General features: G+C 42.1%; 1 protein-coding gene and 1 long non-coding RNA gene across 7 annotated transcripts in view; one reads left to right on the forward strand and one right to left on the reverse strand.

Moving 5' to 3' along the window:
• RABGAP1L (RAB GTPase activating protein 1 like) overlaps nt 1-26,396 on the forward strand; it is a 512,101-nt gene that overhangs the window by 480,406 nt on the left and 5,299 nt on the right. For 3 of the 6 annotated variants that reach the window (XM_006272942.4, XM_019500212.2, XM_006272939.4), the window contains 4 exons: nt 8,276-8,368; nt 20,676-20,786; nt 23,346-23,450; nt 26,177-26,260. In XM_006272942.4, coding sequence (XP_006273004.1) covers nt 8,276-8,368; nt 20,676-20,786; nt 23,346-23,450; nt 26,177-26,260 — 393 coding nt within the window. The other 3 variants (XM_006272941.4, XM_019500211.2, XM_014596010.3) reach the window with 3 other exon arrangements.
• Nucleotides 203-26,215, reverse strand: LOC109286336 (uncharacterized). Its single transcript, XR_009462438.1, has 2 exons — nt 26,105-26,215; nt 203-800 (listed from the first exon to the last, which is right to left on the reverse strand). It is a non-coding gene; the product is annotated as an uncharacterized LOC109286336 (long non-coding RNA).

Genomic DNA, 26,396 nt, shown 5'->3' on the forward strand with positions numbered 1-26,396 from the left:
TTGCATGTAAATGACTGAAAAATGGTTGGGCTTAAGAAATGTCTCCAGAAGTACAGGAGATACTAAAGCCATCTTGTACTGGCTCCACGTGGCTGGTAGGGAGCAATGAGCTACCTTTCCTCAAACTCTTCAAAGAGGGTCATCTCACAGCTACTGCAGACTTTTCTATTCTGGTTTGGACCAGGAGAAATAGCTAAAGATGCAAAGTTCAATTCAGTTTATTAAGGATTCTGGCTAAAAGCCATGCTCCTGAAAACAATGTAACAAACATTCTGGGTGTCACAATTTAAAAAGAATGGTACTGCATCTAATTCTGGGCTCCGCAGTTTAAAAAGGATGTGGAGAACCTTGAGAGAGTCCAGAGAAGAGCCATGTGCATGATCAGAGGGCAGGAGAACAGGCCTTATGATGAGAGGCTGAGAGCCATGGGACTCTTCAGCCTGGAAAAGTGCAGGCTCAGGGGGGACCTGGTGGCTGCCTACAAGTATATAAGGGGTGTCCATCAGGACCTGGGGGAACACCTGTTCACCAGAGTGCCCCAAGGAACGACAAGGTCAACCAGTCACAAACTCCTCCAAGACTGTTTCAGGCTGGACATAAGGAAGAACTTCTTTACTGTCTGAGCCCCCAAGGCCTGGAACAAACTGCCGCCAGAGGTGGTGCAAGGACTTACTCTGAACTCCTTTAAGAGACATTTGGACATTTATCTTGCTGGGATCCTTTGAAGCTAGCTGACTTCCTGCCCCTGGGGCAGGGGGCTGGACTCGATGGTCTTCTGAGGTCCCTTCCAGCCGTAATGTCTATGAAACATACAACCATAATATAAATAAATGTAAGCAAAAATAACAGAAATACAAATATAATAATAAAATAGAGCCAACCATTATAAAAACATTACTCCTACTCCTAGAATTAACATCATCAAGTATAAATATAGTATAAATGGTTAAAGTATAACTATAGTGCCAGATCCTGAATCTATAAAAATATTGCATATAGGTCCACAATTGACACAGTAAAATGAAATATAGTGATAAAATGTGTCAGTCATATCAACAGTAAGGATGTTTAACTCTAATCGCTTCAGCCTTATAAGCAACAATTGCAAGATGGTTTACTAAATATGGATCTGTTTGCTGAAAGAGCCAGAGTAATTTCTCTCTGTTTGAAAAGTTTATCAACTTCTGGTGAAGATGCAAAGTATTATTTTTTGCCACTTGCCATGTGACAGCGCATTGCAATGACATTTTGAATGTTTAGTGTTTTATATAATGGCATGATTTACCATATTTCTAGTTCCAAAAAAGAGTACACCTGTCAAGGGCATTGGCGATGTATAGGAGGTTCACGTGGGTGCACCCCCTGATATTGGTGATGCACCCCCTGAGATTGGCTGCTGCTGGCTGTGCCTGTGGGTAATCAGTGCTCTCCACCCTCCCTCCCCTTGACACTGACACCACCAGCGGCATCTGAGGGCAGTCGCTGATCACCACTGGCCACCGCCAACACTTCCAGCGGCATCTGCTGGTGGTCGCCGGTTGGTGCTTGCCACCCCCCACTTGCTGCTGACACCGCCATGGCCGCCCGCGGCAGCTCCCCGCTTGCCGCCGTCATGCCCCCACCAGCGATGCTGCCTATGGCTGATTGCCGTGCCCCCTCAGCCTCGGGAGGCATGCAACATTCATAGTCAGGGGGATACCTCGCTCCCAACCCACAGCCCCCTGCCACTGCCCCGCACTTCCCACTTGCAGACCCCTGGCCCTGCCAGTGCCCCTCACTCCCAACCCACAGACCCTCACCCCCCCCAGGCTATTCTGATGCCCCTCAGTCCCAACCTGCAGCCCCCCAATCCCTGCTGTTGACCTTCACTCCTGACCTGCAGACCCTTGGCCTTGCTGGTGCCCCTCACTCCCAACCCACAGTCCCTCACCCCCACCATGCTGGTGCCCATCCTACTCCCGACCTACAGTCCCTCATCACCCCTGGCCCTGCCAGTGCCCCTCACTCCTGACCTGCAGCCCCCTGCTCCTCCCAGCCCTGCTGGAGGGGGCCCCAACTTTCCCCATCCTGACTGGGTCAGAGCATAGCAGCTCCAATTTGTGAGGGGAGCAACAGAACAAGTCCGACCCCAGTGTGGGCAGGAGGGAAGAGGGGGATGCCTGTGGCACCCCCGCCCTGGGCTGGGAATCCAGCACCATGCCAGGCACCCTGGCCACACCCCCTCTGGGCAGCATCTCCCGGCCAGCCTGGCCCCACAAGCAAGGGTACCAGCCCGGCCATGAAGCTCCCCACTGCCTTCAGAGGGCCCCCCCACTCTATTGCACCACTGGAAGGGCAGGTGCCTGCCCCCACCCCCTCTGCCCTGCCACAGCCCCAGCACCAGACACCTTCCCCCAGCGCTGGCAGGCACTGGCCCCCTCATACACCCATCCCCTCCCCCCACAGGCCCCCAGACAGTCCCCAAGCCCTGGTCCTTCAACCCCTGCATCCTATTGACTTACCTGCATCCAGCTGCTGAGGCTGCTTCCACCACCCTGCCTGGCTGCATGCTGGCCACGTGTGTGTTTGCACACAGAAGCATGTGGTGCCCCCTGCCTTCAATTGCCCTCCCACCAGAGGAGCAGAGCAAATTCCCAGACATTGGTTCAGATTTCAAAAAACTGCCCACACGGAGAGTGGAGGATCCAAAAAGAGGACATGCCTGGGAAAACCCAGACATATGGTAACCCTAGTTCAGTGGGAGTTGGGTATATTTTCAGAGAGAAGTTTGTTCCATTCCTTTTGTGCACTTCATTGAGATCTGCGCAACTTGCTTTGTCATTGTGACTGGCTGTATCAGTATCTTATGCCAGAAGACGATAAAATAAGAATGAGATGTACAAGATAGATTATGAGATATTGAGATCTACAGATAAGCAAGGTTTATCAAACATAAGAGGCTCCCAAATTTGATACAGCACCAGCTCCAGCAAGTATACATCCCAGGGTGCTAAAGAAAGCAGAAATCAATATTGCAGAAGCTTTCCTGGACACTATTATGAGCACATTCGGTTCAAGAGTGATCCAGGAAGATTGAAACATGGCTAACATAATGCAATTATTTATGAAGAGGCCTGGAAGTATGTCAATGGTATGTAAATGAAATTGGAAACTAATACATGTCAATTTGGGATCATGAATTGGGTAAACCGTTGAGGAATTAAGTTGGACAATGTATGGAAATAAGTACTTGTTAAAGCTATTCAGAGTGTGTCCAGGAAAAGAAAGTGTTATATAATTAGGCAGACTCTTTTGAGGTGCTATAGGTGGGTAGACAGGTGGATTGTAGTAGAGGCCACATGGCAGTTACCAACTATATATAATGTTTATAATATCTGGGAGTAATGCCCTGGGTGTGAAATGTTTCCCTAATAGTCCCAACGCAAATCTTTAGGGTAGCATTTTGTTCTGTTTGGATTGGAATGTAGCATAAATGGAGATTAATTTCTCTTGAGTCTGGATTTCTTTCTTTGGCATTGAAGTCTTTTCTATTTGCATTATAACATATCCCCCTGTACTTTCCAGTATAGTGCTATTCCTATTCTAGTGGCAGTGATAGTGAGATGGTATTACTCACCTTTGATGTCAGTAAGGGAATAGCGCTACAACATTTGCTCACAGGGGAGAGCACCAGGTACACAGACCCTGCTCTCCCTCCAACACTCCAGCTGCAATCCAGCTACACAGACAGGGGGGGAGCCTTATTCCCTTGTGCAGCCACACTTTCAGGGCCTGGTCCTGTCTGCAGCTAGTGATTACATCATGGGAAAGTGGAGGAAAGAGAGAGATTGTAGATACAAACATTTTAATGGTGAGTTATAAAATACAAAGCAGTGAATGGAATGAGAACTATGAAGAAAACAAAGAGAGCAGGCCTAAGAAGTAGTAGACTATCCTATTTCTAGCATTCCTTGTATTTGACCTGCCTTTGATAAAGGCTGATAGTTTTAACATGCAGGTTCAGATTGATTTCTGCTGCCCTCGGGAGAGATGGTTAATGTATCAACCAGAATCCACACAAGCAGAATTGAACTTTCTGTCTCCAAACAGAATGATGCTTGGTGGGCAAGTTTATTTAAAGAAGGAACAAGGAGAGCTGCCCTCTGCTGGTTACTCTGTTCAGGCTCCTGGTGGGCCTTCAAAACACTGTCTACTAAAGGAAACCATTCATCACCTATTCCACTTAGAAAATGTTGTTTTGAAGAAAATGTTGTTTTGGTAACATAAAGCCACAGTGCAGTATTCTTTTGTATTTATTTTTCCATGGCAGTATCTCCCATCTCTTTCCCTAAGCATCCCAGTGCAGATGGTTTCTTATCCAGCTAATCATTTTCATGCTGTTTTTCTTTTGCTCAACTGTTTTAGAGTCTAAGAAGCCAGAAGGACTGATGTTGCTGTTATATCACTGGTCCAGGACTCGGTGTTGAGGTTCAGTTTCCCACTTTGCCACAAACTCTGCATTACCATAGGCTTTTTGTGTCTGAGTTCCACATTTGTAAAACAGGGCCTCTAAACTCCACCCCTCTGAGGTTGAGATCATTAATGTTTGTGAGGCATTTGAATGCTACAGATAAAGTACCTGCCTAGATACAAAGCAGAGGGTCAAGCCTTAAGGAATCAGAATTTGTGGCAGAGGTGATAGACCAACTAGATAATTTGCAAAAAAAAAATAAAAAATTCTGTATTTGCAAGCTTTTCGGCGCACTCACCCTTCGTTAGGCATAGGAGAATGCAAAAGATTGTAAAATTTCTCCTAGGTGGAAATGAACATTTGTATTTCACAGGAGAGCTGAAGGTAGTGTAAGATGTCCTGGTTGGAGTAGTTCATTTTGTGCAAATTAGGCTCAGATAAAAGTCAGAACAGTCTTTTTACCTCTAAGTTGTCTGGTGGCAAGCAGGATGTAGAATTGTTTTCTTCTGGTTATGATATTTTATATTTCACAGGAAAGTGGAAAGATGAAATGCTCTCCTGGGCAAGGAATTTCTCTTGTGTTGAGATGCCTCTGAACTCTGTGAAAATGTAAATTTTCAGGGTTGAGGCCTTGCACTTGTAGTGTAAACAGTACAACAATACTCCCAGCTCTTTTATGAGTTTGGCCCTCTGGGGTGCTGGTGGATATGAATGAGGCTGTGCTTTCAACCTTCATGCCACAGCAAATCCCTTTTACCCCTTGCAGCGGTGAATGGAAAAGAAGTGCGCTTTATATTCAGAGTACTGATAATGGGCCTGCTCTATTGAGAAGTCTAAAATAACCCCAAATAACAAGCTGGCATTCATGTGTTGTCCAGATTTGACTCAAGAAATGCTTGAAGGTACCATCTAGAGCTCACATCCATGACAGGAGAATAATTGTGCCTATGCGTGTGCATATGCACAAACCCAGACCTCCCCGTGTGTATCAAAGTTCAGTGCACAGTTTTGCATGTGCAACCTTAAACATTTGATCCCCTAATTTAAAAATAGGAAGAAGCAGATTGAAGAAATAGACTGGCTCCCTTAACTTATCAGAATTCAGCACCTATATTCTCTTCTATCCAAAATTCCCAGTACTGCTCAAAAGAATTATGTCTGACTTGAAATACAGGACTTTTGCCAGCAACCTATTGTTTACTTCCCTTTTTGCCCCACAAATACCTGTACATTTCTGTCAGTTTGTGCTCCATTGCCTGCATTCCCATCTTTTTCTCTCTGTTTTGTTTCAGTAGCAGGTTGGTGCACAGCAGCACAGAACAGCACAAGAGACATAAGCTTGGAAGGTATCCTAGCGACACATCATTCTAGGAACCTACTCTATTTCTCCGAGCAAAAATCAAAGTAAACATCATGGAAATGCAGCTGGGTGGGAATAGATCGGGTTTGGTTTACAACTAGTTCTTCTCTTTAAAATTGTATCTTGGAAGGGACATTTGGTATTGAATATTAAAGTCATCTTAACAGCCAAAGCATGCATAGGAAAGAGGAAATGATTTGCTTTGACTGTACCCAGCAAGCTGTTTTTTCAGATATTTAGTATTGGTTTGTTGACATATAAACAAGCATCTCTTTCTAAATCATTTCTATTCAGTTATTTTTCACCCCTTCATCTAAGAGGCATCACAATACATTTTTCATATACTTTTCTCCAAAATTATTGCAACATTCATGTGCTTTTCGTTCTCCTTACTTTCTTCAGTGTCTTTGCCTTTGGACCAATATTTAATTAATGTAAAGCTGCAGCTGTAATCCTGGGTAATCCTCTGTGTTTTATTAGCTGTGCCATGAAACTCCCCATGCCAGTGTATTGCACTTCCAAGCAGGGTTGGTGTTCACATCTCCTGTGACCTCTCTGGTGTGCTGCTGGGAACTTCCTTGTCCCCTTTCTGGGTCTTGCTGGCAGCAGGTGAAAAGTCTCTTCAAGGAAAATGAAAAGTGAAGCTGTACTAATCCCAACACACAAGAGCATATAGATGTGTATGAACCCCCTGCCCCAACTGTAACCTCTGCCCAGCATTCACCCCAGAGGGGACTCTGCAGCTGGGGTGGTTGTGGGATGGTCCTGTTCTGTTGGAGTTCCGTGCTAGCATGAAATTCTCACTATTTCAGTCATTTTTAAAACAAAATTAGGGGGAATCTATAGAAGAATGGTGTATATATCATAAGAACAGATCAAAGAAAATCATGTATCCATAAATCATTGTGACATTCATTTACTGATGTTTTTGAACTTGTGCCCTAATGCGTACTGTTCGTTGTGTCTGTTCTTGGTTGTCCAGGGACAACCAAGGTAAGAGAGTAATAGTGCCATTCATATAGTACATTACAGCCAATTAACAACTACAAGTAAAGCTGTGCTGCCATTTGGCATCTTAATAAAATACAAATACTCTTTCTAGATCATGACTGTTTTTAAAAGGCTGTTTTCATATAACAGCTGTCTGAGACTTGACTATTCGGTTGTTTACAAAATCTGCCTATGGTGATAGTCTGTGTAGCTGCCTCACTATTTCCCTGCTGCGGCTAGAAGTGAGCATTGTAACTATCAGTGATTTCCTTGGAGGGTGTCCAATCCTGCCGAGCTGGGCAAAGTGCAGGATTGCAGAGCCACCTCAATTACCAATAATGTTTCATCACAAAAGCACCAGCCCTTTCTCCAGGGACACTTCATACAGAGTTGGATGGATCCTAGTTCAGTTTAAACAGCAATGAGTAAAGTAAGTGGCTCTGGCTGTAACTGCTCACATTGATCATCACCAGTGGTGCTCAAGCTTTGGGCCAGATGAGTGGCACAGGACTGGTCTACAAGCCAGATTGGGCCCCATGCCTCAGCATCAGACTCTGGAGCTGGGCACTGTCTCCCCCTGGGCCTGAGCCCAGGATTGGGCCCTGGAGCCTGTAATCACCCTTTCCCACTCCTGAGCACCAGGATTGTGCCCCAGGAGCCTGGCACTACCCACTCCCAGTCCTGCACCCTGCATGTGGGCTCTAGAAGCCTGGTGCCATCCCTGCCCTAGCCCCCATACCAGGAGTCGGGCCCTATGCCACCACAGCCTGGCCCTGTGCACTGGGATCTGGTGCCCAATTCAGCACTGTCACTGCTCCCCTAAAAATTTCCAGACCTGTAGGGAGTCCTGCAGGCCAGATGACATGGCAAGGGGTTGAGCAGCCATGATCAACACAAAAAAAAAAATCACAAGTTTCCTCCAACTTACTGCGTCCATCATCCCTACTACTGACCCATGTGGGCATGCACTCTTTTGGGTGGGGCTGTTTGACTTTTCACTTTGGTGCCACTGCTGAGGAACTCCTTTTCAGTGGATCCAGAGGCAAGAGTTATGTTCTCCCCACTGCTTTTCTTTTAATACCCATGTTTTTGCCATACTGTTCCTCCTTATTCTTATTAAAAAATGTTTCTACTTTAAGATTGTTTTACCTTAATGTATTTTAAAAAACGACCCTAAATTTAGTAATGATTTTGTTAATATGAATTGTACCGATAACTGTTTGATGCAACTGTTTTGCTTTCAACAAAAATGTGGAAGAAGGGAAAGAGTGCCTGTTGTTTTTCCTCCACAAACTTAGCTCCCCACGCCTCCCCTCATCTTTCACACTGGTCTCACTAGTTGATGATAGTGTGCGGGTTTAGCAGGGAATGTCCCACATTTCTTCTGCTTCCTGTTTGCAAGATAAACTTCTAGCAGCTTTTTCCTGTGTTCCTCCCATCTCTAAGAGCATGTTTTTTCTGAATGTATTCCACAGGTGCCCACAAAGAAGCTGAAGAAGTATGAGAGAGAGTATCAGACAATGCGAGAGAGTCAGTTACAGCAGGAAGATCCTATGGACAGATACAAGGTACAGGGGAGACTATGAAAATCTACCCCATTGGCTAAATGACATGGAAAAGTGATCAGATTTCACTAGTTAAAAAGAGGTGCTTATGCCAGTATCTCATCCATACTAGCATACACCAACACACTCCAGAAACAGGGAACTAGGATTATGGTTCAGATTCATCCCATTTCCATAGTGATCACTTTGGACACATGGAGTTATTCTTTTTTTTTTTCCCCAGGAATATTTCAGTAAAAAAAAACCAACAACTTTCAAACAGCCCTCAAGTAGCCACATATAATATTTTTTTTCTTTCAGTTTATATGTTTGTAGGTAACTCTCCTGCTGTTGCACTTTTACGGGAATCTGCGTGAGATGCTGAGAAAGAAAGGGTGATTCTCAACTACTGACACAAAAAGGAGGAAATGCATTTTATTTTAGTCAAAATGTGCATGGTCACATCCACAAAGACTTTTGGAAGGTGAACTCTTCCAAGACTGACATAAAGTTCATTCATTCATATCTGTTTGTAGCAAACGTTAACGTTTTATTTGTCAACACAGTACCTGGTACAGTGGAACCCAGATGGATGTTTGGGGTCTCTAGGTACTATCACAATAGAACTAACCATGAAAAATATCCTCCTTTACCGGAGAAGCAAAATAAAGCCTCAGTTGTGTATGAAGTGGAATAATGTCTGGTTTTGTTGCATGCATCATAATTGATATCAATTACATATGAATTGAATCAGCAATAGTTGGCCACTGGTTCAAAGTCAGATTATTTCTTTTTGATGTCTTAATTACTGTGCTATGGTCCAGTATTAGAGAGATGGTTGACAAAAAAAGGAATAGCTTATTCGCTGTGGTTCACCAGTGCTTATGAAGTAACATATTTGAATTTCTGAATTCCAAGTTAAAACTGGGTCTTCATCCTTCAAGTTGTTCTCTGTGGGTAGAGGCCTGCACTCATGTTAGAGTCCAAGGACATGCAGTTATTTTCATACAGAGCATCTTGCAGGCTTGGGTCCTGATATTTGTGTTCATTTGAACTTTTTCCAGTACCATGTTACCAAGAAGCAGGCAGAGTATTCTTATTGCTACCCTTTTTTATGTTTATCTTCAAATGCCACATTCATAGGTAAATCCAAAGTTATTCAAAGAAACAATGTGTGAATAGTTTCCAATCATGAATAAATTTGACTGTTCCATGATCTACTCATGAACAGTTGCAAACAGATGGAAAAGGCAGAAATGTGGTGAATAAATTACTCATTGCAAATTAAAAGCCTGATCTTGCACTTAAACTTGGGTGCACAGATCCTTATACCTACAGGAGCCTGTGGACTTCAGAAAGGCTCCATGAAGATGTTGGAGCCCATCTATTCATATCTCATTATAGGATCTAGGTTTGTTTAACTCCATTGCCATAGTTAATAAAATCTTAACTGAAACAGAGTCCAAGAAACCACATTCTGGTTGATTAATTAACATTTTGGTGCAAAGCATATCTTTTGCTACATAACAGCAATTGCCATGGTAAGTGCAAATGCACTGCGAAACACTGATTAAGATTTATTAAGGAATATTGAAGATGATCCTTAGTTTAACTAGAATGATAGCATCTGTAAAACTACAGAGGAAGCACTCAGTAAGCATAAAATCACCATTTCCCACTTCTGGTCATGCTCCTAAAAGAGTTCAGCTGGACCAGAGGCCCTATGCCCTTTTCTTTAATGGCATGACTACATGTTGTTCCTATATAGTAATAAGATTTGTATCCATAAGTCCTGATAAACATATATGGCACTGTGTCATTTTTAATTCTTGTTATACATTTGCATTTTTTATCCTCATATTGACTTAATTTTTTGATAAGGTCTGTATTTATTTTATTTACTATTCAGGACCTATTTACTGTATATTTTCTTTTCAACCAGAAGCTTAGGTTTCCTTAGGTGGAGCCCTCAGAGATGTGACCATTTAATTGCCTAATGGGTTGCTTAGCTGTGAACTCTTATAATATGGCTAATAAATGCCAGCATTTTTTTAACTATTGTTTAATATTATGCTTAGTATGTGAAGTATCATCCTTATGTAAATGACATTAATGGATTCTATTGGGCCTATACTGATTAGTACATTACAAGATGCTACATCTTGGCTGCTTACAAATATGAAAAAAACCCAAAAATGAAGCTTTACTTTAAACTTGGTGTGCCCTGCACTGAATGCAGCACACGCCCAGAAAAGGCATTGCTTTAGTTGGACCCACTTCACCCAACATCTGTATAGAACTGTGGTTCAGCAGGGCTTTTTGGTGCCTTTATCTAATAGCTGATTGAATCAGCTTTAGATAAAAGCGCCAAAAACCCCACTGATGTGCCTGATCTATACAGACTCTGCAGAGCCAGGTCGAACTAACATGCTGCCTCTTTTGGTAAAGCACTGTTTTTTGGGGGATTTTTTTTTTTTGGTCATGTCTGTCAGCATCCCTTGTATCTAAGATTGTACAAAAAAAGTGTATGATACTGAAGACTTGAATACAGTCCTTTAGTGAAAGGCTTTCTGTTTAGAAATAATCTATTTCCAGCTCATTAAGTCTGACCATATTGTCCTTCTCTAGCTTGTTTATATTAATACAGATCTAAAATCATGCTTAAGAACACTTTTCATCTCCAAAGCACCGTACAAGCTTTTTAACTAATTAACCCAGCAAAACTTGGGGGATGGATGAGCAACAATTATTGCCCTTATTTTGCAAATGAGAAAACAGAAACAAAGTGGCTTATTTGGCCACAACTACAGGGCATTTATACATATACTTTTTGTTCCCACAATGCGCTAGATGTCTGCTGCTTCGGAGCGAGCTGATGTGCATGCAAGCTGACGCTCACTGTGCTGGGTTGCATAAGTGGTGAGATGCGTGTCAGCATGCAGAAAATGGCGGCGGTGCACTTTTGAACTAAAGAACCTTCTATATGTTTTAGTTCAAAAGTGTGACACCACTATTTTCTCAGCTCTGATGCACATTTCGCTGCTTATACAACTGGAAGCGTTGTGGTGCCAGGCACTTTTCAAAGCACCCGGCACTGCAGCGCTTGCATGTGTAAAAATGCCCACAGTGAGTCCCTATCAGAGCCAGTAATAAGCAAAGGGTTCTGGTTTGCAGTAGGACAACTCTTGTGACTTCTATTATCTGGACTGGGTTTGGTCAACTTTTTGTTGACACGCTGATTTGATAAGTAGGGAGATTCCTCACAACCAGTTAAGTCACATTCAATTCAGTCTGAAGCCATATTCTTTAGTGGATAGATTTCAGTACAAGTAAAGAGGTTCTTCAGTGGGAGAAATTGTTTATGCTTGATTGATCCCAGTTTTGTATGTTTAATGTTGTCACTGGGCATGTCCAGACGAGCACACGTGCATTTCCCTGGGGACAAATAGCAGTGGCACAATATGTCCCTGAGGAATGCCTGGGCACACATGCTCTGGCATGTGACAAGTTGCCCCAGGTGAGGTAGGGGAGGCTGGGACCGGCACTTGAGCTGGCTCTAGCAGCCTTAACTTGGGTTCTGCGGGTCTCCCGGGGCTCTAGCAGCAGCAGTCCAGCAGCAGGGAGCTTGGCTAGCAGACAGTGTGGCTCCAGCTGGACAGGCATCTCCTGGTGCCAAATAAACTGTCCGCACTGCAAATTAGTAGTGTGGGGAATGCCTGCAAGGGTAGTGTGTGCAGTGAGCAGTACCACATGCGTGTGCTCGTCTGCACACGCCCACTGTGTCAGCCTAAGAACGGTAGAGATCTATACATGCAGGGCTCAATTATGAATGAGGTTTGTATACATGCATATGGGAAGGAGTTATCTTAAAACAAAACAAAACAAAACAAAACTCAGCTTCAGTGGTACCATTGTAATGTATTGTAACCTTGAAGGACTACATTTCCATCATGGCCAGAGCTAGATTCCCCTGAACTGCTCCAACATTCCCTGTACTTTGTCAAAGGAGCCAGGATGGCCCTGCACAGAATGTCTCCCTATTTCTGGGAGCTCCTATTGGGGTGATGTTCTTCATCTGGGCTATTGCTTATGTGCCCTATTTAGCCCATGTTGTTCTGTAATTTTACAGATTTTCCTTCCAACAAGAAAAATAACTCATTTTTTCAGGTCCCCATCCAGGAGCAGGAGGTCTTTTTGTTGGTGATTTCCTTCTAGTTTCTGCAGAATGGAGATCTGTGCAACAAATTAATTTAAATGTAGAATGTTTGGTTCCTCCTTGTTTTCACAGTATGCATCAAGAATTGTTTTGTTGCCTTTGCATATATGGGGTAACCAGTCAGATGTACACAGTCAACCCTGCTGACTATCAATAATTATAGCTTGGAATATCCTTTCTATTGATTGCTGGCAAAGTGTTATCCAGAGTTTCCTAGCACTGACTGAAGACATCTTGCCTGAATCCCAGTGTGGGTTTCACTCCTGGTACAATACCACAGATATAATCCTTGTCATGTGACAGAGCCTGAAAAATGGAGGGAACAGGACTGTGATCTTTACATAGCCTTTATAGATCTGACCAAGGTCTGTTACCAGATGAGCAGACTGACATTGTGGTTAGTTCTCAAATGATATAGATGCCTCCCAAATTTGTCAGCACTGACAAACAGTTACACAACATTATCAAAACAGATCCTGTTGTCATGCAGACCAGGATGAAGCAGGGTATATGCTAGCTGCTCCCCTCTTCTTGTTCTGTCTTGCTGCTGTACACCACACAAACACAAAGTTCAAAAGTGGCATTTCTTGAATATGATCTGGATGGAAGCCTGTTCAACTTATGCAGACTTGCAGCCAAAACCAGGTTATTTTATACAAACATTTGTAAATTTCACTGCACCAAATATTGCACCATAGTGACTTTGAGCCACTCGCTCCCATAACAGAGCATACAGCAGCATCATGCCCTTGGTAAATGTAAAGAAAACTCAAGTGCTTCTCTAACCAACTCCAAAGACAAATCCCCCATGATTCCGCATCGTGGTAGAATAAATGAGATAAAGAAAGGGCCATCATTTCAGGCCCGCTCTTCGAAGTGTTCTTTCAGAATCATCTATTGTGAAGATGCTGTTCTAGACATTAGAAATGCATCAATAGTTTATGGATGCTTCCACATCTGTGTTTTTGAATTTCATGAGCTCAAGCAAGAGATAAATGATATTCTTAGCACTGTTACATGGATGTGAAGCCCACCCTGCTTTCCAAAATCACATCAAACAAATTGAGTATTTCCATCAGCCCACATCATATACTGTCCTCTATGCCAGTGTTTCCCAACCAGTGTGCCACAGCACAAAAGTGTGCTGTCAGAAATGAACAGGCGTGCCGCAGAATTTTGCCATGGCAATGAGCTACAATAGGTATGAGGATGAGGAATGTTTTAACAGGTGTGCTGTGGAAAATGTTTATTCATGTAAATGTGCCTTCGGCTGGAAAAGGTTGGGAAACACTGCTCTATGCTTACTGGAGAGACTGGCTCACCAACACAACAGTGCTACAGAGAGCCAAAACAAATCACTTAGAGATCATGCTAGCTAAACCATAGTTTTGCTGGGTAGGATATGTTCAGAGCATGCCTGACACAAGACTACCAAGTGCTTACTACATGGTGAGCTATGGAATGGCCACCTTAAGTAAGGTGGCCAATACCAACAATGCAAAGGTAATGTGAAAGTCACCTGAAAAAAGTGCAAAATTTCCTATGGATATTTAGCAAGTTGTTTCTTCCATCAGACAATACTGGCAGGCCACAATAAATTTCGGTGTGGCCACATTTGAAAAATCAGAAAATGAAGCACAATGAAAAAGACAAAAGCTCGGCTGATCTTTTCACCTCCTCTTTTCTCTGCTTAGTCCATGGTTGGTCTCAAGAATCGCAGGGTGCCCGTACACGAGCAGCAACACTGTTCCAACGCACTGGAAATCCAGTGCATCGGAGCAGACTCGATTAATTGCCACACTCCAGCAGCCTCCTTTGTCTTGTGTATCAGCATTCCTGCATTTAAAAATGGCAGCAGGGGCACTTGAACTAAAGTTTGTCAAATGAGCTTTAGTTCAGCTGCCCCTGCTGCCATTTTTAAATGTGGGGATGCTGATATAGGAGATGTGGCAGCGCTTTAATTAGAGTGGCTCTCAGAACCACTCTAATTAAAGCAGTGCCCCCTCACCCCCAGAGCACATGTAGAAGTGCCCTTAGTCTCAAGAATTGGACTAAGTAGTCACCAGAGAAGAAAACATGTGGGGCAACCTACTTGTCTTTGAGGGAGTGCCATTGCTCTCGTCAGTAATTAAGACCCATTACGGTTGCTCAAGAGTAGTAACACCTTCTTGTTAATTGGCCCCTCAGTTGAAGGGAATTGAAACATAGAGCAAGGAAAAAAAAAGCTCCCCAACTCTGCAGATTGTGAGGAGCCACAGGGAAGGACCCCTAAAGTGATAGCTGAGAGCTGTCTGCTGAGCAGTGTGGCTGTAGTAGAAACTATGCAGCCCTTGGCATGGTCATATTGGGACTGCTCAGTGAGCGTCCAGGAGGAGACTGGGAGAGTTATACAGCTTTGAGGTGTTTTAATTCCTAGTCAGATTTGCATATAGAAATCCACTGGACATCAAGAGATGATGATAGAAAGAGCAGCTGGTCTGCTTCACCTTCCTCCCCCTCAGTACTTAATAGAATTTCTTCTGGGCAGTACGCTTACTGAGGGGAATAGCGCTGCTGAGGAAGGGCTCCTGTCTCCCTCTGAGCACGCACAGCTCCCCAGAGGAAACTCTTGGACATAGAGATTAATTTCTTATTTATTTATTAGATTTATATACCTTCCTCAGGCTCAGGGCAGATTACGCTTGAAAAGCAAGATAAATTGGCAGTAAAATGTTATGTAGACTATTTAATTGTTTTTTTTAATCATTCACCAGAGATGATCAAGCTGTGTGCCTAAACAAAGACTGATAAGGGTCTTCTAAGGAATGGGTAGTATTTCTATTCCTGGTGAGTGTGTTCTAAGGACTGTTGAACCCCAAACCATCCATTAATTCTGATATCTTTTAAAAAGGACTTTTTTTTTTTACAGTATCTGTTTAACCATGAACTACCCACATAGTGTGAACAGGCTGGGTGTGAGCAGTTTAAGGAATAAGTCCATGTACTGGGCATGCTTATCCTCTGCATGTGAATTATGATATTCACTGCCAGAGAGACAATACTTGGAAAAGAGGGCTTAGAAATTCACTTGGGGATTGAATTTGTTTCCTGCTCAATTCATAACTTTTATTTTGGATTACTAAATTCTTATAGACATATTTCTGGTGAGGGATAATTTTATTGTTCAGTTTTTACGTTAAAAAAATATAACACCTGACATTTTCACAGCTGGTTTTTACAGACATTCAAAAAGAAGTATAGGCTAAATGGCTGTCCTCTAGTACAGGGGTCAGTGAGCTTCTAGTAACAGTGGGTTGCATTAATGCAGCTCAGTCCAAAGGTGAGCCACAGCTTGCAAGCTGGCTGCCCCAGCTCCTGCTGCTGATTCCCTCCCCCCCAAAACGAATGCTGCCATGGATTCCTGATTGCCCCCAACTGCCAAAACTCCAGATTCGTGGGCCTGATAAAATTGCTTGTTGGGCTGGATCCAGCACACTGGTTGACCCTGACAAGATAGCCACATACATCCAGTACCCCCCTGCCCCCCCAGCCCAGCCAATTAGCTCCGCCTTTCAGCAGGATTAATTAGCCCTCCTCCAGCCCCACGCTGAAGTGGCTGCTCTAACCAGAACCAGAAATTGTGTAAACTACTCCCAGGTTGCAGAGGATTGTGGTGCATCCGGGACTGTGTCCTGGATTTTGCTTTCTGGAAGTTGGTCGCTGGAATTTAATGGCAGTTAAAATGCATTCCAGTTTGTCAGTAAAAGCCAGTAAAAACAGTTCCATTCCCACGAAAACCAACAAAATAGTTCTGATATTTTCCTTATCCTTCAGGTGACTGTTCCAAACTGTTGAGACATTTCCATATCTAGCATGGGGTTGTGGCCTGATCTCTGGTGAGCAAAACTAGTGAATCCTGGCAAAAGTAATTTGTGTAATTGCACAAATAAAGGACAGGATCCTCCAGGCAGACTCTGCATCCACACAGAGCCCTTTGGACCTTAGAAATATCGACAGCTGTATGTACTTTATTGTGTAAAGGAGAAGTTATAATCAGACTTTAAATGTAACCCAAAAATTGACCTTTTTGTAGATCCGAAGTGTCACTAAATACAAATTAACCAGGTAATTATCATTTTGGTGTAGTGGAAACCCTGCATGCAAGAGAACTATAAACGGATCACTATTAATATGTGTAGTTGAAACAAACTACAACATGACGCTGGCTGAAATGTTTCCTTAAAAACAGAGCCAAGTAATCATCATAGTAGCAGACAACACAGTGAAAAACTTTGTGATGCTTTCCACATAGTCTCTTGTTATTGGATATTTTTTTTTGTTAAAGCATTGTGGCTTTTTAGACGATTTATATTCCTTAATTTTTCCTTCTTGGAATCCATTTCATAATCAACTGTTCTTTTGTGCTGACTCATCAAGACTTGAGTCTTACTGACATCCAAGAATATGAATTTTAATCCATCTTTTTTTCCCATCAGTAAGAAATGTCCATGTTCAATGATCTCCTTTTTGTCATACCAATTTGAAAATTAAGATTTTAGCAAGGTTTGTGAACCTGAGCCACACCCAGTTCAAATAACACCAGTGAGAATCGTTTGCATCATCATCGCTAATCATCTCTTATATTCCTCCTTCATACTAAGTTGAGGATAACAGAGGGTGGAGTTTATTTAGCCTTTTAGTCTTCCTGACTTGCGACTTGCCTACTGGTTTCAGTTCAGCTTTCCTCTTTCAATCAAACATCTGCTTTAATAGATAGAAGTTGGAATAGACCCTACGTTTATAAACCAAACCAAAACAAACAAACAAAAAGGATCAGCAAGTTAGGATTTTGAGTTTTTTTGGGTTTCCTGATTATTTTTGTTGGTATTTAAAATTCACTGTATATCCTGTTTTCACTGTCTTTACACGAATGGTTGAAAGCAGTAGTTGGTCTGTGACTTTTCAGGAGGTAAGTTTATTTGTTTATGTATGTGATACTGGTGTTTGTCATTTTTCTTTGTTTTGGAAATGCAGTATCCTCCTTTTAACAGCATTATAACTAAACTTCATCAGCTGCCCTCTGTGGTGAGAGAGAGCAGACTATTTGGGAAAACTGCATCTTTTACTTTACTGATTGTGTAAACTGAGTGATAATAAAAACAGTGCAGTTTACAAACTTTTATAAGTATTGCTAGTTAGAGATGAGAGGCAGGAAGTTATTAGGGAGTCTTTGTTTACATGTAGCAGGTCTGACAGGTTGGCTCATGGGAGGTTACAAAATATTTGCTCTGCTCTGAGTCCTGCTGCAGATAATATATAAACTTAGCTTATAGATTGCTCCCTCTGCACAAAAGGCTGGGTCAAACCCTGCAAAATACTTCAGAAGCATCAAAGTTAGCTTACTTCTTTTGTACAAGCCAGAGTTTAGTATCTTCCTCTTTACTGTTAATATAATCGCTTTGTGGAATTTAAATAGAATCAAGAATTTCCTCCTGAGGAAGCAGGCAGTTATTTATTAATAGGCTCTAGGGAACGGCTGGAGAAGACATCGCAAATAATCACACTTAGACTTTACATTCATTGTTCTGAAGAAAACGAAGATTAAAATCAACTTGAGAAATAATCCTAAAATAGAAAACAAAATCATATAGAAGCAGAGACTAAGCAGATGATCGCCAGCAGCTGAAATGAGAGGTAGGACACATCAATGTTTTTAAAACCTGTCATGCAGATTCCTAATGGGAGGAGGATAGTGCATTTCCAACCACATAGCTTGCTTCTCCACTTTTGTGCAAGTGCAGAGCAGGAGTTTGAAACCTCACGTTATGATGCTTGCTTTGCAAACACTCAAGCTTTTGGCAAAAGCATAGCAAATGATATAAAGCATACCATCTTTCAGGATTATTTCATGTAAGGCTGAGGAATCTGGCTGATGTCTTCCTTTTTTTTGGAAAAATTCCCTTTTAAAAAGGCATCAGTGTTACAATTGCTATAAAATAAACTTTGGCATTACCATTTCTATCTAGTCTGAAGATATAAGTAAAGCTGAGTCTCTTTCATCTATGCAGTCAGTCAGGCAGCTATCCTTGTCAATTTAATTAGCATTTCTTAGATACTGTGAACAAAATTCTGAACTAAGAACAATTGATAGCTTTACTGAAGATGAATTTAGCTTTGCAGTGAAGTGTATGTTACCTCTACCTGAGGAATTATCATTTTAAGAACTTTATAGCAGAATATGGTGTAATTTAAGTTCAAAAAGCAGACAAATGATGTGGTTATGAGTCTGTTGGTTTTTAGAAGTACTTTTTGACTGCGTCAGATTCCAAGAAACAGGCTCTTTAGGTCAAAAAGTTTGTGAGACAAAGTAATACTTTTTTAATGTATGATCTCTTTTAAAAAGAAACAAATTTACTAGACTGCACTGTATTGCAGAGCAAAGTATTTCAGGCCTGCAGTTGCTTAATTAAGATCACACAGAAAATTAGGTATTTACAAAGACTTCACTTCCTGGCACAGAGCAAGCAAGCTGTTTTTATTTACTTTTTTATATATCCTTTTTTACTATAGTTCTCCTTTTCTCTATTGGGCAAGCATGTGAAATGCTCTTGCAAGAAGAGCAGAAGCAGAACTGGCTTGTTCTGTTGGGGTTTAGAACAAAAAAAATACTTTTATTGGGATTGCTGTGAATTCATATTTTGTAGCAATGTATTGGTTGAATAACCCATGGGATTTTATTAACAAGCTGGTTTCTTTCTGACCCAGATGCTGTAACACATTTATTTTTATTTCTGTTCAGTATGGAAAATTGGCAATCTATTACTTGTCCTCAAGTAATGAAAGAGTCTTTCTGAAATTTCAGTATGCGGTGATTGTCCCTTTCTCAACCATGAGCAAATCCTTCACATAAAAAACTTGACATTTTCTTTTGATGTTGTATCATTCATAGATTTCCCAGTCCTTTCCTGTAGTGTAAAAGAGTGTAGGTCTTTAAACAGGATGAAAGCAAGCAACTCCTTTGCTCCCTGCAAATCTATTTGAGTTTCAGTCCCTGTATCTGTCTTAGTCTGGCTTGAGAGGCTAGAAGGGGCTCCCATAGTCTAGAAGGGTGACAAGTTGTCTCTGCTCACCCTGACACACATCTTTTAACAAATGTCTCTGCTTTGCAGCTTTTTGAGAAAGAACAACATTCTGAATGTAAATTTTTAAAAACCAGTAATTATTCCTCTCTCCCTTCTTTCCCAGTATACCTATTCTGATTTGATAGCATTTTTCTACTACTTTGCACAAGGCTAAGCAATTAAATAAGGCATGAGGCAGGGGGAAAATTAAGCCCACAGTCTTCTATAAGCTAAATATTTTTGCATTTCTAAGTTGATCTGCATCACTTAATACATGTTTCTAGATATCTGCTGTTTGTCTAGATATCTAAAAACATCTTCTGTATTGGCACTCCTCTTTGCAGGTGTTGCTTGGCATGCACACTCAGTATCACTTGCACACATCTTGAAGAAAGTGAGCAGAGGGAGAGTTCAGGTCACTTGAGCTGCAGAAGGTTTTGCTGCTGAGTGCTATTCTTTACTGATGGGCAGTTGATATTACATCATTTTCAGAACATATTATTCTTATGGAACACTAGAGGTCGAGATTGAAGAAAATGGAGCAAGGCAGATTCTACTCTGGACCTGAAAACACTATTAAGAGCATCTCTTGTTATCATTGTGTGCTGTCTAGGATTTTATTATCTACCCAATTTCCCTTGATTACCGCAGAAAGAGAGGTGCTTCTTGCTTTCAACAGGAAAAACCTATAATCAGTGTGTCATTTCTGTCTCTCAAATACAAATAGCCTTTGCTTTATAAGAAACACTATAGGGATATAAATGGAATTGCTGCCTTTCAGGATACACTTTCCTAGTAGTGTTTTGGCTCCATTTTTCTAAAAGGGCCCTGTCAGATAGGATATTGCATCTGCACCGCTGGCTTAATTCACTGTTTGTTTTCTAAAGCAGCAAATTGTCTTATTGTGCATTCCTGCCTTCTCAGTTTTTTTACACACACCCTATATTCACTTGTCTTTATTCTTCCCTTTAAAATGGGTAAGAATTAACTTCTGGTTGTTTCTGTCTTTCTGCAGAGGGAGAACCGCAGGCTGCAAGAAGCCAGTATGCGGCTGGAGCAGGAAAACGACGACCTTGCCCATGAACTTGTAACAAGCAAAATTGCCTTACGAAATGACTTGGACCAGGTAATGCAGACACTGATTTACAGCTAGGCTTCAGCACAGACTCTACTTTGGGAACACTACTTTATGAGCACAATTAAATATGTATGCAAATTAAAAGCAACATTATTTGTGCGCTTAAATCTTGACTAAATTTATCTGCTTGGATACCTGATTTGTAATTGCAGTCAGTTACTTAGGTTTCTGCTTTTATGCAGAAAGTAAGACTGAGTGGCACCTTAGAGACAAACTGGATTGGAAAGGCATGAGCTAGGTAACCATTCTTATTAGATGCCACAATGAAGCCTAAGGTGTTTATTTCAGAGGATAAGGGTTTCTTAGGAGATGTTGGCACTACTAGGCAGGTTTCACAGGATTACCCACAAAACTAAGGGTGCTGTCCATCTGCACAGCAATACTTCATGTAATATTCTGATAATTCCTTTTACAGATGAACTTTTAAAAATAATTCATAGGGGACAATTTTAACTTTCTTACTTACAGCGATCAACCCTGTATACCCACAAAATCAATGGGATTTTGGGGGGTAAACTGCATCTTAGCTTAAGCAAGGGTATCTGAATTTGGCTTTCAGTGGTTATGAGTCTGTTGTCCATATCTAATATGGAAACTATACCTATAGATATATATATAGTATATAGGTATACTATATATACCTCTCTCATATAATAATACTGTCCATGCCACACTGCTGCTATCACGTTTCAGTTTGCAGATTGCTTTTAAAAAAATCCAAATCTGCTGTTTGGTGCTTATGTGGCTCTAAGAGCCTGAGCCATGCTAGTGGGGGGGAAAATAGGTGGGGAATAAGAATATAAGAAATGCCATACTGGGTCAGACAAGAAGTCCATCTAGCCCAGTAGCAGAAGTCAATGCTATACAGGGAGAATATCAAATTGGATATCTCTATAGAGTTATCTACTTAGTTGTGGCTGCAGGCATTATGCTATGGATGCCTTGTGGGACACTGAGAGGTGCTTGCCCCCAGCAGCAGTCACAGTTCACACACAACTTTTTTCCCTTCTGTCTCCAAAGCAAGTATTTTCTGCCTTGCCCCTCAGTGCTCTCCCATATATATAGCAGTCTTCTCTGTGGGAGGTCTAAGGATTGAAGTAACTCCTTGTCCCCTCTTACCAGCAATTCACCCACATAGGGGCACTTACCCTTTTTTAGATAAATGCTTTTTTAGATAAATGTTTTTACTTCCCTGTAAAAACTGGTATCAAATACCAGTGATGGTACTAGGAGGACTAGTACCTGGGATTGATATTCAGATAGTTTTCTCAAAGAACATATTGAACCATGCAGATCTAAGATCTTATACTGTGATTTTTATTAAATAAGTCAGGTCACCTTTAAGATCCATTATACCAGCCTTAATACCCCCAGCCTTTCCTTTCAGTACTTCCTCCCTTGGACATTCTTCTGTGCTACCTTCTATGCATGAAACAACTTAGCATGCCTTCTGCCTTCCCCGGATTCATATTCTTGGTAGAGATCTTCCACGCACACATAGTAATCCCTCTGGTTAATAACCAAAAGCAGAATGGCAAAGCAGCGAGCCACTATGCCAGCAGTCATGGAAAAGCAATGTGCAGGTTCAAGTAATCATGTTCTAATGCTTTTCCTACCCTTTTTTCAGCTAATGAGTTATTTTTTGACTCTGCCCACTGCCTGCTCCATCAACATATTTATTGAAGTGAATGGGTTGCATGAATATTTAGTTACCAAGCAGGAAAGTCAGCTAGCCAGCTGATTGATCTTAAACCCTGATGAAACATCTGCTTCACTGGAAACAGTTTGGCCAACAAGGAGCACTTGCAGAACCAAGACATTTGCACTGCACTAACCCATCATGCTTGGCGCTTCAAATGGGGAAGTAAATTCATACTCCTAATAGACATGGACTATCTGGCTTCTCTAATAAGTAGTATTTCTCTTGTAATATTTAACTGAACAGTTTTAAATAACTCTTTTCTGCCATGTACTGTGGTCTGAACACTGAGTTTTGCTATAGAAGCAAGACTTTACTCTTTCAAACTCAATCTCTCTTGAAGTGTAAGCATCTTCTCCCATTTAACATGTGAAAATTGAAGCCTGGAGAAATGGAACTGGTTGCCTGACGCTGCCTATGACCATAGTCCATTAAACCATGCTGCTTGTAATTGAAATTGCTCTCTGCATTCACTTACCAAACATCAGAAATGTACAACATGCCCATATATATAGGAAGAGCCACAAACATGATTCAGGATCCTTAATCACCCTTAACATACCCTTACATATTCTTTGGTACTCTAATAGGAACAGCCATACCTAGTCTTTTGCACAGCAGCTGAAACACAGTGCAAGAACCTAGTGAGCAGCTATTTAAAATATATTTGTCCTTTAAAAAGAAATGATGCTGAGAACATAACAGACGGATAAAGTATCTGACAGCATGAGGCAGCAGTTGCATCCAGACTCTCATTCTATAACAACTGTGGCCTATATCTTGACACAGTTGTACTGTCTGTACATGAGAGAGGCCGTTTTCTTTGGCTCACCTCTTCTACTTCTTAGGCTGAAGACAAAGCAGATGTTCTGAACAAGGAGCTTCTCCTGACCAAACAGAAGTTAGTGGAAACTGAAGAAGAGAAGCGGAAGCAGGAAGAGGAAACTGCTCAGGTAAAACATGTTTGAGCTTTCCCACCTTCTCAATACACATGTGAACACCAAGAATTTGAGGTTCCATAACAAAGCAGAAATGTATAAAACATTTCTTAAAGCCCTACAAAGGATTCCTTTAAATTGAAGTGAGAATAAAAAATTGCTCAAGTAGAAAAATTCTCTATTGCCTAGTGTTTTCCCTGTCAGGTTGAAGCTCTGAGGGGTACTTTTCCTTACCTAACATTATAGTGACCATCCTTTTCACTTTCATGACACAACAGACACCTACTCTAGACAGCATAATTAGACCCTCTTTAGTACCTAAAAAGGAGCTGGAATGATTGCTTATGCATAAATTGCCATACAGAATCCAGCTGCTGGTTGCCTTCTCAGTACTCCCAGAATCTAGAATAGGTTTTCCCTACCTGGGCCTCACCTGATGTTAGTTTGCAGAACGTTTTATGTGCATGTGTGAGGTTGCAGACATGGTATTTTACATCCTGAACAATGACTTCTGTGTACTTTGATAGCAAAAGTGCCTTTTATCTCAGAGTGGTTTTTACAGCTTGCAATTAGGCTTATTTGCATCATTGTTTAACAGGACACTCTCAGTTCACACATAATAAAGGTTTCATGCATCATCACTTCAGGTACTCTAAAACTGAGTCCCATGATCAGTCTCATCTATGCTTGAGCTGTGCTATGCCTGGCAAGGGAGGCCTTTGTTTACATTGAAAAGTCTTTTTAGATTTTATAATACTGCACAGTAGAGTGGGGAATTAGTGGTTTTGTAATGCACTGGCACGTGGAGAGTCAGAACTTTGGGAGGTCACTGTGATAATGCTGGGATGTTTATTTCTTTTTACTTGGGACAAGCTATTTGAATAAGTGGAGGTAGGATTATCCAAGTGTTGAACTATGTTGAGCTGTATTTAACAGGCTAGTTTATATTTACCAGAACAGGATCAGGCATTTAATATAGGTGGAGGCACACTTACTCTATATTACAACTTTCCAGTAAAGGATATGTGCTAATCATGTGACAAATGGGGGGGACCTAAACTGCTGGAAGACTTTAAGGTAAATGCGCAATTGTGATCTGAGGAATTTTATGCCCCACCCCCAGAGCTGTGTGACTTGCATGGTCATGGCAAGTCATTCAGTTTTGGGGGTGGGCCATAAAATTCCTTAGATCCCAGTCACATGGCTGCCAGCTGCCAACATAGATTCATAGATGTTAGGGTCGGAAGGGACCTCAATAGATCATCGAGTCCGACTCCCTGCATATGCAGGAAAGAGTGCTGGGTCTAGATGACCCCATCTAGATGCTTATCTAACCTCCTCTTGAAGACCCCCAGGGTAGGGGAGAGCACCACCTTCCTTGGGAGCCCGTTCCAGACCTTGGCCACTCTAACTGTGAAGAAGTTCTTCCTAATGTCCAATCTAAATCTGCTCCCTGCTAGCTTGTGGCCATTATTTCTTGTAACCCCTGGGGGTGCCTTGGTGAATAAATACTCACCAATTCCCTTCTGTGCCCTCGTGATGAACTTAGAGCCCTGCATCAGGAGCCTGTAGGGGAGTGGGGAGCTCCTAACTGCCCATGCCCTGCTCCTCAACTGTTGCGTCCATGGGCATTTCCACAGGCCCTGGATGTTACCTGCATGCCCACTTTTTTAAAGTTGTGGGTTACTGTAAACTCAACTTTGCAAAGTCTCATAGTGCTCTGCACCTTAAAGCAGGTGTGAAGCTGGTAGCCAGGTGCCCCCAAAAGTGACAAGTGGGGAGTGAGGAGCTCCCAGCTCCCCAGCTGGTGCTTACACAGGACAGGGAGAAAGGCTTCCTAATTTCTGGGTCCTGGCACTCAGGTAACTTTAAAGAAAGCATCTGCAGCTGGGCTGCAGCCATGCTTTTTAAATCTCTCTGGGCACTAGGACCCAGACCCTGGGGAACCTTTTCCTGGTATCTGGGTCCAAGCACCCAGGAGGTTTAACAAATGTAGCTGCATTTTTAAAAGTCCTCCTGTGCTAGGAATCATGGTGCAGAACACCGGGAGCTCCCAGCTGCTGATGCCCACACACCATGAACTTGCACCTGCAGCTGGGGAGCAGGGGGCTCCCAGCTGCCAGTTCCACAAGTACCACAGAAACTTAAACAGGGCACACTGCTGGGGCTGCCAACTGCATGACCATGTTTTAAGGGTCCAGGACACACTGAGCCCAAAAATCCCTGATGTCAGACTAATGCTGTCCCTCCTGTCTGCCTCTGGGAGTTGGGTAGGGAGTGGCCGGGCCCAGGGCCCTCGGGTTGTCCCATGTCAGATTTGAGCATTGGGATTTGTCAAGGGTCAGCTCGAACATGCAGCATGTTCAATTTGAGGCATGATACAAATGTGCAACAGTTTTGTGGCTCATTAAATGATGTCCATGTTAGATGTGGAAATCTTTGTGGCTTATTTGCCATGTTGTCATGCCATAAATTGGCTTTAACTCCTTGGTGATTAACACTTTAATCAAGCCACAGATAGAACATGTGCCAGGCCCCAATACTGAGGTTAATAGTAAGTATCTGTATATTGAGAAAAACAGATTTTTAGAGGCTTTCAAATGCCAGACTTTCTCATGTGATGGGAACTGGTTGTGAAGAACTGTAGTAGTACTGTAGATGCAGCATACCTTCAAGAGAGAGCAGTATGATTACTCCCCAAAGCAACCCATTAATCTGATTTCTCTCCTTGAACTTCCTAGCTGAAGGAAGTCTTCCGGAAGCAGCTGGAGAAGGCAGAGTCTGAAATAAAGAAAACTACCGCCATTATTGCAGAATATAAACAAGTAATGTTCATATAGAAATTGTTTTTCATACATATTTCTTGTAAGCCATTTTAAGGTTCCCCCCACTCCTCTACCCCAGGCATACTGTACCTCTAGGGTTCTAGTCTCACTATTCTTGCACATCTTGCTTCAGGCT

This window comes from Alligator mississippiensis, chromosome 5 (assembly GCF_030867095.1).
Source record: "Alligator mississippiensis isolate rAllMis1 chromosome 5, rAllMis1, whole genome shotgun sequence".
Classification (NCBI taxonomy): domain Eukaryota; kingdom Metazoa; phylum Chordata; order Crocodylia; family Alligatoridae; genus Alligator; species Alligator mississippiensis.